The following is a 15486-nucleotide window of genomic DNA, read 5'->3' as shown; positions in this document are numbered from 1 at the left end:
AGTAGTTTTGTTAATTTTTACCTGTTGGTATTTGAAATATCCACTGGATGTCACTGTTCTCCTACAGACTAGCTCCTTGGTTCCTCTAGTTAGATTCTTCTTGGACATTTCATTTTTTTCCCCTTTTCTTTTTTTAAGGTGTGCTTATAGTTTGGTTAAGATAACATTCAATATCCTCCATAAATTAAGATTTTTAAAAACGTGAACAAATACAGGCCGTCAGAAAAGTTGGACAGAATTTGCACTATGAATGGCTGTCTTGGTGTTCTAAGCTCCTGAACTTAGGACACAAGATAAAAAGTTGGAGGTAAGGTTAAGGACTTATGTAAAATGGGTAGTGCAGATTTCTATCTTTCTTAGGTATAAAACACACTACACAAATAATCCAGTTTGAGACTGCTTTAACTGTCTTGGCTCGGTGCTAGGGAATCCTGGGAATTGTAGCTAATTGTGGCACAGGAGCTCTGTGACAGAGATGGCTGAATGTATCACAAAACTACAGTTCCCAAAATTCCCTAGCTTTGAGCCAGGGCAGTTAAAGCTGTCACAAACTGGATTATTTCTGTCTGGAGTTTGTTTTGTACCTTAATCATTAGGTATGAGTTATACTTAATACACATTGGACCACATGCAGGCATCACAACAAGTTAGTTGAAGTTCTTCAGAATTCCAGATTGCCAAGGATTAAGCAACTAACTGGTGCTAGGTGGCTGATCATGAACTTGTGGTCTTTTTTAGCCTGATGTCCAAACTCAGCAGGCTTGTTGAGGGAAAAACAAGCAAGAGAATGCTACTTTTCTGCAGGAACCAGAAATCATGCTAGATGTCTGTGGTTTCTTCAACTGCTTTTCCTGTAAGTAGGAGCAGTTGGGCAGCATGTAACTGTAGTGTCCTGTCTTGTTTTGATGTGTGAACTTGGATGCAGAATAAATCTAGGCTTTAACAGCATATTTCCTTTTGCTATAACTACAAGCCATTTTGGCAGTTTGAAGGCTTCGGAGTAGAATGTCCATATGAGCTTCTATCTAAGTGCACACTATTTCAATACCATTATTTTTTTTTACAAATTTAGTACTTTTCCTGATAGATATAATTGTTGTTTTAATATGTTCTGTGAGATAAATTTATATCTGATAAATGTTGGTCTGTTTCTTATAGTAAATTTTTAAAATTGGTTTGGGAGCTAAGAAAACATGCTGGTTTAAATAGTAAACACACAGCCAGGAATACTGGCCTCAAATAGATGGGTCAAAAGAAGCTGTTTCAGGCTGCTTTGGGAGCATAATGTTTAGACGCAGCATGCCCCTGAAGCATCTGGAAACCATGCCATGCCCATGCTAAAGGAAGAAAAGCTGGACTAAAAAGAAGCTGAAAGAAACCTCCCGTTCTCAAAAAGTGCACACCTTCAACCCTTCATATCACCTGTGCCAGTCTGAGCAAAGATGGTTACTTTTGGGGGGGGGGGTTAATTTTATTCATCATTTCAAGCAACTATTTCATTAGATTGTTACCCTTGTAATTCCAGTTCTAAAGTTTACCCTTGTTCAGAAATAACTAAAATAATTTCTTTGAGGGTTTTTTTTGGGGGGGTGTGTCTGAATGCAGCAGTATGTATGAGGCACAGCATAAGTCACCATTTAAGCCACGTGAAATCCCCAATCTACTCTTTTGTTGTTGTTGTTGTTATCCACCCTTGAGTCGATCTTGATCCATGGCGACCCTGTGCATGAAAACTCCAAGTTTCCCTGTGATCCACTGCTCTTCTCAGGTCCTGCAAATTCATATCCATGACCTCCCTAATGGAGTTCATTCATCTAGCATGTGTACTTTCTCTCTTTCTGCTTCCCTCTACCTTTCCTAGCATTATTGTTTTTCCAGTGAGTCGTGCCTCATGATGTGGCCAAAGTACAACAGCCTCAGTCTACTCCTCTTGGCTTCCAGAGAGATTTCTGATTTGATCTGCTCTAGGGCCCATTTGTTTGACTTCTTGTCTGTCCATGGTAACCTCAGCACTCTTCTCCAGCACCACATCTCAAGTGAATTAATTCTCTTCATATCTGCTTTCTTAACTATCCAGCTCTCACATCCATACATGGTAATAGAGAATACAGTGGCTTGTATGATTGTAACTTTCATGCTCAGTTGTATGTCTTTACATTTTAGGATATTTTATAGTTCTCTCATAGCTGCCTTCCCCATTCTTAGTCTTCTTATGATTTCTTGACTGCAGTCCCCACTCTGATCAATATTTGATCCCAGGTATGAAAATTCTTTTACTATTTTTATTTCCTCATTGCCTATAGAAATAGTAAAATAATTTTCATACCTGGGATCAAATATTGATCAGAGTGGGGACTGCAGTTAAGAAATCATAAGAAGACTAAGAATGGGCAAGGCAGCAAGTGGAGTGAAACTGCATTATTTCTACAGTGCAGATGCAGCACCAGTGGCTTCAACTGGGTTAGCATTTTAAGAGGTACTATATAGCCAAGTTTGTTTGCACCTGTCCAGCACTGAAAGCACTGCACTGGTTGCCCATTTGTTTCTGGTCCCATACCAGCCTATGTGTCTTAAGCTCTGTGGAGGCCCTACTCCAGATTTCTTCCTTATTGAAAGTGTTCTGTGTAATCATAAAGGAGATAGTTTTCTTAACTGTATTACTCCAGCTTTGTGGTTATCTTCATAAAGAATCTTTGTACAGTCTTTGTAGCACCAGTATGTAAAAAGATCTTGTAGTACATTTGAGATTAAGGGAAAGAGAGAAGTTGATAGCATAAGTTTTTGTAGACTTCAGTCTACTTCCTCACATGCATGGAGTAGAGTGGAAAGCCCAGGCACAGACCTATATAAGCAATCTGTATGTAAGACTGTCCATAGGAATGCAAAACTTTGTGGCTGTAGAGATGAGGTGATGGACATTCTCACTCACAGACTGCTCATATAGGTTTGTGCCTGGACTTTCTACTCTATGCCATACATCTGAGGAAATAGACTATTGACTTCTTTCTTTCACTTAGTCTCAAAGCGCTACAAGATCTCCCCAAATACTGATTTTCCAGACTACCATGGCTATGTCTTTGATTTGTAGCACAAGTTAGGGCATTGATTTACCTGGGCATTTCCTTTGTATAACACTTCAGTATGCCTGAACAAGCTTGTTTGGTGTCTTCTATTATGTTTGTCTAAAGTTAATATTTGAATGTTTTATTGCATTATATGAGATTTTAAGCAATGTGTTGTTTCTATTGTTGTACAGTCAGACATTTGTATCCACAGATTTTTATCCATGGATTCAAACATCCACAGTTGCAAAATATTTTTAAAATCTTTAAATTCTAAGAAGCAAACCTTGATTTTGCTATTTTATTTAAGGAACACTATTTTACTGGGCCATTGTATATAATGGGACTTGAGCATCCATAGATTTTGGGATCCATGGCAGGTCCTGGAACCAAACTCGAGTGGATATCAAGGGCCCACTGTATAGAGATCCTATTTTGATGAATGGCAGTATAGAAATATGGCACTAAAAGCACTGGTGTACTAGTCTATATCTGGGCAATGGCACTTTCTCGTCAAAATCTGTACCTTTTTGGCTGAAATTCTGCTCAGAAGGGTTTCCCAGACAGTCCTAGCATAAGGATATGTGGTGAGAGGAGAAAGATCACACACCTGTTTTTCTCATTGGAATAGTACCCTTGGGTCTGCACTCTTGGGTGGGGGTGGGGGGCTGTTTAATTAATGTATTTAGTCTGGAAAGACAAGATTTTCACTTAATAAGCACCTGGATTCATTTATGAAAGTGATGCCATGATTATGTTTTAGAATACCATTTTAATTGGTATTCTGTGTGTGTATCTCGTTTCTCTATTTTCAGCCTAAACCAGTTTTCTGCATTAGTATGTCCAAAGCAGTGGTTCTCACCCTCAGGTTTTCAAACATTGTTGACTGCAGATCTGACAGTCCTTGATTTTTGACCATATTGGAAGGGGGGTTACAGGACCTGAGGTTAAAAACCACTTGGAGACCAATTTTTAGAAACCACTGATCTAAGTGACCTTTTTCCCCCCATGCAAATTGAATATGAAAATATCTGCTTTTTGATACAGATGTATGGAAAATATTGAAATGTAACACTTTTTCAAATTGCAGGTGCAAATACTGGTACTATGATGAGAATCTACTCACTTCCAGTGTTATCATTGTCTTCCATAACGAAGGATGGTCTACACTCATGAGGACGGTTCATAGTGTTATTAAGAGAACACCAAGGAAGTATCTGGCTGAAATTGTTTTGATAGATGATTTTAGTAATAAAGGTAAATGTATTTCATGTCATTACTAAATAGAATAAAAACTGAAGTCACAATTTTACAGAAACGTTGAGCCAACAGGCATAGTATTCTGCTGATGTGTAGTTTTTAATACTCTTGACTAGATGCCAGTTTGCAGGTTTAAGAGTATTGGGCCATTAATCTTTGATGGAGGAGTTTGTAGCATGCTTCTTAGTATAGATTTGCATCATTATGGGTTTGTTTGGGTTTTTTGAATGCCTGGATGAATTAATGTACTGTAGTTTGCTCAAGCCACAGAAGTATTTTGAACTTTGTTCTTTTCCAGTGTTATTTTTTCCCTTTGGTAAGATGCTCAAATAATGATTGTACTAAAAAGAAGTGTAAATGCTTTCAAATTTGGCAGATGCCTGTCTTTCTATTATTTTAAATTGGTGTGGGAATTGTGTGTATTGCAAGTTGCATGTAACCCTCATGACTTCTACTTTCTCTCCCTTGGCTCTTACAGTCATCTGAATTCTATATCATTATCATCATCGTCAACAACAGCAACAATAACATGCCCCCCAAAGGAAGTCACACACCTAGAAACCTCCAGGGAAAAACATTATTTTAAAGCTGCTTTTGAGGACCATGAATGTCTTTGAAAAAGCCCCAAATATCTTTTTCAAAGCCAGAAATTGCCATTGGGTCACTTCCACATTTGAGTAAATAGAGGGGGATGAAGTCCATGAAGGCCTATAGCATTTGGGTCAGAGACAGCCCCCAAGCCTTTCTTATATATCTACTCCTGCTTTAAATGAAGGCTTTAAAGCCAAATTCATTTCGCAATCTGAAATGGATGATATTCTTCAGAAATAATGTAAGAATTTAAGAATTTAATGTAAGAACTAAAGGCATCATCTAAACTTTCATAATTGAAGATTATGTGGTCAGATGGATGAGCAGGTGCAGATGAGCTAGAGCTGTCGGATGAATATATGGGTTAGGGTTTCGGCTTCCTGTTAGATAAATGGATGAGACTTATTAGCTTTCCTTATGGATATTAGAAGAAAAAAGTATAAAGGATATCAGAATAAGTGACAGTTATATGTACAGTTGTATATGAAAATGTAACAGGGAAAATCTTGAAGAGTAATAGCACCCAAACTGTGTGAAGGTTCATAAGGAAGAACACATGACAAAAAAAGACATATTCAACAAGTCCTCCTCATCCCCCTGCACAGTACATTTGATGAAAGGAAATGTTACTATTCCTTTTGCATATGAAAGTATCCCCTTTTTTAATGCATTTCTGTTCAAAGTGGAATATAACAGAGGCCCAAAACAGATAGGTAAAAAAAGACGCCTTCTGCATGGTTTGGGGGTGTGGCAATTAGATGACACATGCTCTCAAACCGCATGAAGGCCATGCCAGGGCACAAAAGGAACGGCTGGCCTCGGGACCATGGCATTTGGTCCCTCACCACATTTGCTTGTGATAGTCATAAACCTTGATAAAGAGTCATGGGTATTTTCTTGAATGTATTGCAGTATCTTTTTGATATCTACATTTGCCTTCAAATTTAGACATTAAGATTTATTGTGGGGTTGAATGCTACATCTCCTGCACCACTCCCTGGACTTTAAAAATGCCTTATAAATGTTCATATTTTATTATGTGAGTTGAAACCCTTCATTTTGTTTGTTTGTTTGTTTGTTTGCCATATCAAAGGACAGCTATTGTCACTTTCCTGCAATCAGTCAAGACTTTCTTACAACACTGAGGTCCACAGAAAAAAGATGGAACACTTCCTTTATCAGGGCACTTTCTGTTGTTACATTTCCTTCTTTCACATGGCTTTAGCACATGATTGGAAAAGTATTTGGCTTGTGCCTTTGTATTGCCAAGAGGGTCAGAGTCCATTAGGCATCTTCCTTCTATAGAGTCACACAGCCCTTTCTCTATACTGGCCTTTTCACCATTATAAAGGCACATGTCTTTTCTACTTCCTTATGTACTTTTTAAAAATCGAAGTAATGTTGGTAGTAATTCTGAAGTGAACTTACCATCAACAAATATACCCATTAGTGATGATTTAATATTCTTATCTTCCAAGACTCTAAATATTTAGTGAAGTACACATAGTTTGTTTTTATTATAGTTTTAGTTTGTGTTGTAAGCGCAAAGCTAAATATCTTATAACATATATGGACACTTCTTTTTTTATTATTTGATAGCACACTTAAAAGAGAGACTAGAGGATTATATTAAGCAGTGGAATGGCCTTGTAAAGATTTTTCGAAATGAAAGGAGAGAAGGTTTAATTCAAGCTAGAAGCATTGGAGCCCAGAAGGCTAAACTTGGACAGGTAGATCACTGTTTGCTAAATAAAAACCTCCTTTCCCTACAGTCTGCATTTTGCTTTTAACAAACTTTAAACTACTTGATTATTTTAACTGTAGTTCTTAATTGCAACATTGCGTATAGCCTTTTAAAGATAGTTATTAAAATGATGTCAATCTAAAATGCAAAATGCTCAAGTAAATCAGTTTGTCTTTTGTGCAAGGAAATCTCAACTGAGTTGAAATCTCCTTTCCTCTTTATTTTAAAGGTTTTAATTTACCTTGATGCCCACTGTGAGGTGGCAGTAAACTGGTATGCACCACTAATAGCTCCTATATCTAAAGACAGGTAATAAATTCTGCTTATTTCCATATTTCAGAAAGTCTTTAAAAACAGCTTTATAGTTTGTTGCTCTCTCAGGTTTCTGGGTGAGTAACCTTCTAGCTCCTACTCCAAGTTGCCCAAATAGCTGTCTGCAGGTTTGCTGATATAATTTTGTGTTTACCTGCAAGGCTATTCTGGGGGGGTGCGGGTGGTATAATTACATCAACAAACATGGTTTGAATTCTGTTCATAGCAATAAAACATTTGCCAAGATCGAGGACAGTCAATGTACAGTGAATAGTATTGTAATTGTACCATATGTAGTGGTTTTGGCAAATGGATAAACTGGAAGGGAAATAGTCTTGGAATGATGTGCATTTGGGATATGCCAAAATGTCATTAATATGATACAGGTTATTAATGTGCCTGTTTGCATAAACCCACAGATAGTTAAAACAGGGTGTAAAATCATAAACATCATCTGTTGAAGGTTTTGTTCTGAAATTGCAAAATAGAATTGTGGTTGAATAGTAAATAATAAAGCATGATGTTGGAACTTACTCTTCATTTTCCTCCATCCTTTTGTGCCCGTTAAATAATAAAAATAATATTAAAATTTGGATCAATACAATAGAAGAGATTATTCTGGCTTTCTACCTTACATCAGAAAAAACAGCCACTTTTCAAATGCATATATTAAGTATTTACAAAGTCTAATTGATTTAGTGCCTAGCTTTAAATTAGACCTCCTTTTTTTAATAAATAAGTTTTAACCAGCCTAATCTTCTCACAAAGTAGTAGCCCTATGAAATTCAAGGGGACAAACATATTACTGCTAAAAGTACAACAGTATGTTTTCCCAGGATGAAACATGCTGCTTCTGTCATTCCCCTGGAAAGTATGTCTTCAAAAATCTATGAAGGAAGAGGTAGGCTGGTATACTGAAGTTCTGCTTTCAGCATGATTGTATTCTTATATTACTTTAAATTCATCCTGCTAATGCATATTTTTTCCCTCTGCTTCCTTCCAATAGAATAGCAGTGTCTGTATATGTTTCTTCTGATTGCACTGGAATAAAGCATAAAAGATAGCAGGCAATGTATTAGATTAGACAGTTTAATCTTGTCTCTTCCCCTTCCATAAATGTTTCAGAACGACATGCACTGTACCTCTAATAGATTACATTGATGGGAATGACTATTCCATTGAACCACAGCAAGGTGGGGATGAAGATGGCTATGCCAGAGGGGCCTGGGATTGGAGCTTACTATGGAAGCGTATCCCATTAAGCCACAAGGAAAAGGCAAAAAGAAAATACAAAACTGAGCCATATCGGTAAAGAATGCTGTATCATTCTCTTGATCTTTGTAGCTCATGCTGATCTAAACCCTTTCATTTTTTCCCCCTTTCTTTTCCATGAACCATGATTCGTTTAAATGTGTCATGTACCTGCTCTCATCCTCACTGCCACCATCCATAATCCTGCAGAACCACATGCACTGTACCGCTTATAGATGTCATAGATGGCAACACTTATAACATTATACCCCAAGGGGGTGGTGACGAAGATGGGTTTGCTAGAGGAGCATGGGATTGGAGTATGCTGTGGAAGAGGGTGCCCTTGACCAAACGTGAGAAGGAAATGAGAAAGACAAAAACTGAGCCGTATCGGTAATCACTAAACCACTTACGTGTTTCTCCTTTTCCTAAGGATGTGCTGAACTATTAAATACTTGCTTGAACTCTTCAGAGCTTTTAAATACCACTAGCCAAAGCAAATGCTTTGTCAAGAAGCATCACTCTTCACTAACTCATGGTCAGGCTCTTCTAATTATAGCCTTACTAACTCCTTTTGCACTTCTCTTTGTGTACTCAGTTCTCTAAGCAAAATACAGGTTTGTTCTTACTTGGATTGTCGAAACATATGATTTTACTATTGAACCTTAAGGTTTTTTAGAAATGGCTTAGTATGCTATGATTCTATCACACTGTTAAGAATAGCAATCATTTATCCTGTTTCAGTGCATGCATACTGCACGTTAATCAAAGGAGTTGGTTAGACTGCCCTTGTTTGAAAACACAGCTTTATAGGATAAGAGCTGGGGACGCAGAAGGCATAAGTGGTTTTATATTTTAAAAACCTACAACTTTAAAGACCCAGTGTTTTGAGTGGAACAACACAAGAGCCAAGAAGCACCTGTGATTTCTCTCCTTTCCCCAAAATTCCTCTGAACCTCTGGATCAAAGCAGCATCCCTCTGCAATACGATGGACAGGAATGCAAAGCAACTGCTCAGAAGTGGGCATGACATATGAGTCTGAGAAGACCTTGGTCAGAGCCTGCTCTAACCTGCTGTAGGACCATGCAGCAGAAAAAAGAGATGCTGCTTTGTCCTGCCTACTCAAGTGAGCTAACAGAAGTTTAATTGATGGATATTTCCAGGAAGAAGATGCACAGTTAATAGGTCTAAGCACCTTATTCTGTTAGGTAAACAGGAAAAAATTTGTTTCTTTTGATTTCTGCAGTCCTCTTTTGCTTGCTTCCATCAATATTGTCCAGGCTTGATTTTGGCCAAAAATAAATAAATAAAAATTAAAAAATATATTTGCCTAGAAAGACTGAGTTTTTCCCAATATCACTACTCCCTTTCCCTAAATTAGTGAAGCTGTGGTTCTGCTTTGTTTCCATTAAGTTTTACTAACTCTGCAACTAGATTTACTCTCATTTCAAAGCTTCTTTCCTTGCAAGTAAATTAACTGTATTTTCATATTCTTTGGATGCATCTATGCAATTTTTAAAACTAATGCTGCTTTTCATTTTGCTCTCACTTTATGAAGTCTTTGCTAAATTTCCAAAATATTTTGAAGAAATTATGAAGCTTTGGTTTTGACCTCTGACAGAAAAAAGATATGGTGATTCCATCTCATAACTCAGTACTCAAATAAGGGGTGAAACAGACTAGCTCTAAACACTAGCTTCCTGGTGTCTTGAGGGTGTGGCATTTAGATGCCACATGCCCGTAAGACACCTGGTAGCTGCCTGGCTACCCAGGCATGGGCTGGCTTCTGGGTGTTCTGGCGGTGCAGCATTTATACACTGCACGTCACAGGAGCACCATAAAGCCGCAGGTTTTTGTCCGGAAAAGCCACCTTTGTGCCCACACAAAAAGGAACTGCAATTTGCCACTTCTTTTTGGGTTGCCAATATGGTGGATTGGGTCCACAGCCCCAATCCAACTTTCTCAGAGGCAGCTTGAAGCCACCTTTTTGGGTCAGTCTGTTTTGCCCCTCAGTTACTGCAACAGAAATAATTTAAGAGTGGACACCTGGGCATTTGACCATTCTGGTTAATATGGGCAAATACTGCCAAACAGCCTGTATATTATGTACAATTTTGCCACAACTGTGCAGACTAGGGATATGCTGTGTGACTTCTCTCATTGAAAAAAAATGTGGAAGGTCAGTTCTCCATTGCACTGTTCTCATCTTGTATTGCAGCCTTTGTGGTTGCTTTTGCCTTTTTAAAAAATGTTGAGAGAGGGAATCACAAAAGATGTTGATTGCACCTTTGTTGGGGTCTTGTTTTCCAAAACTCTTAATCATTACAGCTTGCGAACAGAACTTGAAACATTTGCTTCCAACTTCTTATTGACCACCATTAAAGCTTTATAATTTCTGTGTGCCTAAGAGTTACTAGCTACTTCTTCAAGTAAAACACATGTCTGTGCTGCACACAAATTGGTCTTGATTTTCCCTGTCTCCTAGATCACCTGCAATGGCTGGAGGATTATTTGCAATTGAACGTGACTTCTTTTTTGAACTGGGTCTCTATGATCCAGGCCTACAAATTTGGGGTGGTGAAAACTTTGAAATATCTTACAAGGTAAACAACAAAGTGAAAAGAGTTGGTAATCATCATTCTTTGCATGTAAAATGCATGAATACTTTTCAGTCCAGTTTTTATATTCCTAGAGTCAGGGACGTAGCCAGGATTTTGAGAAAGGGGGGTCCAGACTAAGTGCCACCATTATAATGGGGCTTGGATGTGGCGGCGCAGCAGCACACACCATTCATTTTATCTAACAGAAGGGGGGGTCCGGACCCCAAGAACCCCCCCCCCCTTGGCTACGTCCCTGCTAGAGTGGTCCAGGATCTTCAGTCGCATTCTCTTTTCAGCTCTGCTGCTGGTTAGTGCTACGCATACAGCTATGTCAAATGGCACTTCTACCTTCCATTGTATTTTTACAGGGTAAAGTCTAGACCTTATTTTCTGCAGGACTCTCCCTCCCCCCAGATGTATCTCTGATTCAGTGAGATCATTATATATGCTAGATATACATAGATCATATGTGCTTTTCTGGATGCAGGGCAAAGACATGAAATGAGTTCCTAATATTACCTGCAGATATGACTTCCGAAATTGGCTGAACCCAGTTAAGAAGTGATTTAGTCTTGACTACTTCTTAATGTTGTGTGCTAATTATTGTACAGTTTCCTTTATAAGTGAAATGTAAGAGCATTTAGCTGTAGGACAATGTTTGGGTTTGATATCCTGACAGGGAAAATGAAAGTGCTGCAAAGTAATAATGACTAACCCTGACATGGAATGTGTGCAGTTTGGTATAGTACAACTATTTTCTGACATTTCAAATCAGCTTGTAATTGTCATGCCTCTTTTACTTGTTTGCTTTAATTCATTTTATTTAAACTTTTAGATTTGGCAATGTGGAGGGAAACTGCTATTTGTCCCTTGTTCTCGTGTTGGACACATTTATCGACTCCAGGGATGGCAAGGGAATCCACCTCCAGCATATGTTGGATCATCTCCTACTCTAAAGGTGAATGTGTATCTTTAAAACACTGTTAGCATTTCATTATTAAATTAAAAATCATGTTTCTGTTATGTGCCCTCACATCATTTCCCACTTGCAGCAACCTTAAAGTGAGGCAAAAAGCAAAAAAACAATCACTGGGTTTTCTTGGCAAGATTTGTTCAGAGGAGGTTTGCCATTGCCTTCCCCAGAGGCTGAAAGCATGTGACTTGCCCAAGGTCATCCAGTGAGTTTCAAGGCAGAGCAGAGAATTGAACCCTGGTCTCCAGAGTCTCAGTCCAATACTGAAACCACAATGCCATGCTGGCTCTCATAAAAAAAAATCATATTGTAGTTGCAATATGAATATATATGTGACTGCAGCAGAGCGTGAAAGTAACACATTTCAAGTAACAGCACTGCATTAGTTTTTGAAGGTAATGAGGGATTACCACTTTTATTTTGGAAAAGTTATGGCTCCTAATGTTGTTAGATTTTTAGTATTACGAATAGCATTTAACTAATTACTTTGGATGATTATTTGGGGATAGGGCATTTGGTGGCATTTTTTATTTTTAAACATTTGAAAACAGCTAAAATTTAATACACTCATAATGTTTTAAATAAAGTGGAAAAGGCAGTAGATAATTATTAAAATTAAAAGAAATCAGTTAACACAGAGTGGTTTTATGGTTTGAGCGTTGGACTATGAGTTTGGAGACAAAGGCTTGAAATCCCCATTCAGAGGAGTCTTTCCAGGAAAACCCTGTGGTAGGGTTGTCATTAGTTGGAAATGACTTGAAGGCATACAACAACTAACATGTTGGTTTTTGAAATAGCTATTCTGAGCGCTAGACTGCAGAGACACTCACTAATCACTACATCAGTTGGTAATTCAGTTGTCTTGTCAATATTCTTCATCTCCCAATTTAAAATGTAACTTTTGCAGTGTTTAATTAGATGTGAGCCACTCCAATTAGATGTTACTTAAAGCAGTTTTATCTCTGAAATCAGTTTTAATAATAGCATATTATTGAATTAAAGACAATAAAATATAATTGCATGGTGAATACTAACAATCTTTTTCCTTCCAAACATTACTCAACTCAATGGATAGTTGAGGACACAAACACAATGTTGTTAAAGTAAGCTATTTATCTTTTTTTGTTTGTTTATAAAATCCACATGTTAATGTTGTATGTGTCCCCCCCCCCCCCATAGAATTATGTCCGAGTTGTGGAGGTCTGGTGGGATGAATACAAAGATTACTTCTACGCTAGCCGTCCTGAAACAAAAGCACTAGCCTACGGTGATATTTCTGACCTAAAGAAATTTCGTGAAGATCACAGATGTAAAAGTTTCAAGTGGTTTATGGAGGAGATAGCTTATGATATAACTTCTCACTATCCTTTACCACCTAAAAATGTGGAATGGGGAGAGGTAGGTATAATGCTTTGGCAGGAGTGTGTGTGTGTGTGTGTGTGTGTGTGTGTGTGTTTAATGTAAGCCTATATTTCAGAATGACCTGGGATGGATCATAGGCCTTTCTTTTACACATTTATGCTTATGGTAGCAAGTTAAGAGACAGTATTAAAGTCAGTATTTATTAACCTTAGGGCACCTAAGAAAAAGACCAATATATTCCATATTTGTTCCTGTTTTTTTTAATTTTATTTTGGACATCCGAACATGCTTCCATTATACCAGAATATTTTCTGGCAGCTGCTGTTATGATGAGAGACTTTTTATACCAGCTCTCCAGTTTGGTTTATTTTAACCCAGTATAAAATGGTAAAGAACAGGAACAAAATCGGGGGCTTTTCAATCAGTTCAGGTGAACCCCTAGTGTGTATTCTTCCTTTTGAGAGTTCAAGCCTTCTGAATCTAAATAAAAACTTCAAAAACACTGGTCCAAAATCACTGCAAGTTTTCATACTAGAATTGCTAAAATCTCTAGCATTGCTTCCACATAACACTTAAAATTTCAAATATGATGTGGATTTTGCCAGTTACAACTGCATTAGCATCACAATTGTTTGGAGCTAATTACTTGTGCTTTATCACACACAGGTTTTAAACCACTATTTAATTAGGAGGGAAGCTACGCTGATTGCACGACGCCACTTCCCTCCTGTACCTGCCCTGTCCCCCAGCCTTCCCTTCTCGTTCATGGGGAAACGCATCTATGAGCTGACAATTGTGTGATGTACCAGGCACAAAAAAACATTCCCAGGACTTTCACGCAATTGGAAGTCACATGGTATCACTGTCCCCTCCTCTCCCTTGCTATTTTTAATCTTTTCCCCCTTAGGTTTTCATGCAATTCTGGAGCCTCAAGGAAATTTTTAAAAAGATTAAAACATTAAATCAGAGCTGCAGAGCTCCGAAATTGCACAACAAACATTGGGAAAAAACCCAAAAAACAAAGAAATGCGGGGGAGCAAGGGAGAGCGGAGTTAAGGGAGAGGCTGGGAAGGGAGTGCAGTGAGGGCAGGAGCGCCCCCCCCCTCATCACACAAAAGAATTGCAATGCAGTAAAAGCAACAATAAAAGCAGTACATTGCCATTTTAAAAAAAAAATCCCTGTGATTGCAGCGAAAAAGGGGCTGGTGTGATAAAGCACTTACTATGAAACATTAGTTAAGATTGCTGTTCAGGTGTGTGAATAGGCACACATACACAACTTGCACAGCAGAAAACTATGGGAATGCTGTTTCCCACATGTTTCTTGTTTGTGCATTTTGAGCCCATTTTTCCTAAACTTGATGAACTAATAAGCTTCCACAGAAGTTACTATGCTAATTACTTATCAAGGAAAGCTGTCAAAGAAAGAAAACATTGCCACTATATTCATTGCTCATATTATTGGCAGCCCATAAAAGGATGTGGTGTTACACATCTGTTTTATTTTTCCAGATTATCAACTTGGATTTTATTGAAATATTTGTCCTGCCTGTCATCATAGAATTGCAAGTCTACAAAATTTAGAAGCTGTGTGGCATTCACCAATATGTAGCATGATTATTCATGCCCAGACCTCTGACTAGGTTAATATATTGCCTGAGTTGCAGTATATCAAAATAAAGGGTAGCAAGAGGCATCCTTGCAAGGGTAAAACATATGTTTAGGGGGAAAGGTGAGCCAAAGTACATAGTAAAAAAGAAAGTAAAAAATTCCTTTGTTGTCCTTTATCTTACACTGTGCTGTAAATACTTTCTATTTTAAAAAAATGTATCAGTCAAGGCCATCATGTTGCAGCATGTTTGAAGTATTTCTCTTTCAACCTTGCATGATTTTACTTTTTTTCTTGGTTCTCCTACATGGCTTGATGGGCACTTTAGGTATAAAATCATGTGAGTTATGATAGTCTGTTGCAATTAGCCCCATTTCATTTCACTGTGGAAAGCAGGTTTTAGAATATAAATCTGTCAGAATTTAGTATTTTCTTAGCTTTTGAATTAAGTTGCAAGTGATCAGGGTTCACAAGGTTGTTTTCTGTTTGTTTGTTTTTTGTAAATTCTGCTAAACATTTCTTCAGATTATAGAAAAAAGGGCACCATGATGTTAATTTATTATAAGGGGCATTAAGATTTTATTTTGCCTCTTTAAAAAAATCCTTGATATTTTGTATACCGCCTTGTATGTCACCAGTAGAGTAACCTGTTTGTGTTGATTCAGAAACCTCTGAATATTACATTTTCTCATAACACTATTTATTTTTCTTTCTAATTATA

At 37.8% G+C, this 15486-nt stretch overlaps 1 protein-coding gene across 5 annotated transcripts in view; it reads left to right on the top strand.

Annotated features, from left to right (window-relative positions):
- The window catches only part of GALNT7 (polypeptide N-acetylgalactosaminyltransferase 7), a 66464-nt gene that overhangs the window by 35867 nt on the left and 15111 nt on the right, over positions 1 to 15486 (top strand). For 2 of the 5 annotated variants that reach the window (XM_089525473.1, XM_089525475.1), the window contains exons 3-9: positions 4153 to 4319; positions 6513 to 6643; positions 6887 to 6966; positions 8431 to 8613; positions 10707 to 10824; positions 11657 to 11779; positions 12974 to 13192. In XM_089525473.1, the coding sequence (XP_089381599.1) occupies positions 4153 to 4319; positions 6513 to 6643; positions 6887 to 6966; positions 8431 to 8613; positions 10707 to 10824; positions 11657 to 11779; positions 12974 to 13192 (1021 nt within the window). Of the gene's footprint in view, positions 1 to 4152; positions 4320 to 6512; positions 6644 to 6886; positions 6967 to 8094; positions 8278 to 8430; positions 8614 to 10706; positions 10825 to 11656; positions 11780 to 12973; positions 13193 to 15486 lie in introns of all 5 variants that reach the window. The other 3 variants (XM_089525477.1, XM_089525474.1, XM_089525476.1) reach the window with 3 other exon arrangements.

Source organism: Sceloporus occidentalis, unplaced genomic scaffold (assembly GCF_023333645.1).
Source record: "Sceloporus occidentalis isolate IW3139 unplaced genomic scaffold, rSceOcc1.0.p SCAF_5, whole genome shotgun sequence".
Lineage (NCBI taxonomy): Eukaryota > Metazoa > Chordata > Lepidosauria > Squamata > Phrynosomatidae > Sceloporus > Sceloporus occidentalis.
This window is presented reverse-complemented; position numbering and strand designations above follow the sequence as displayed.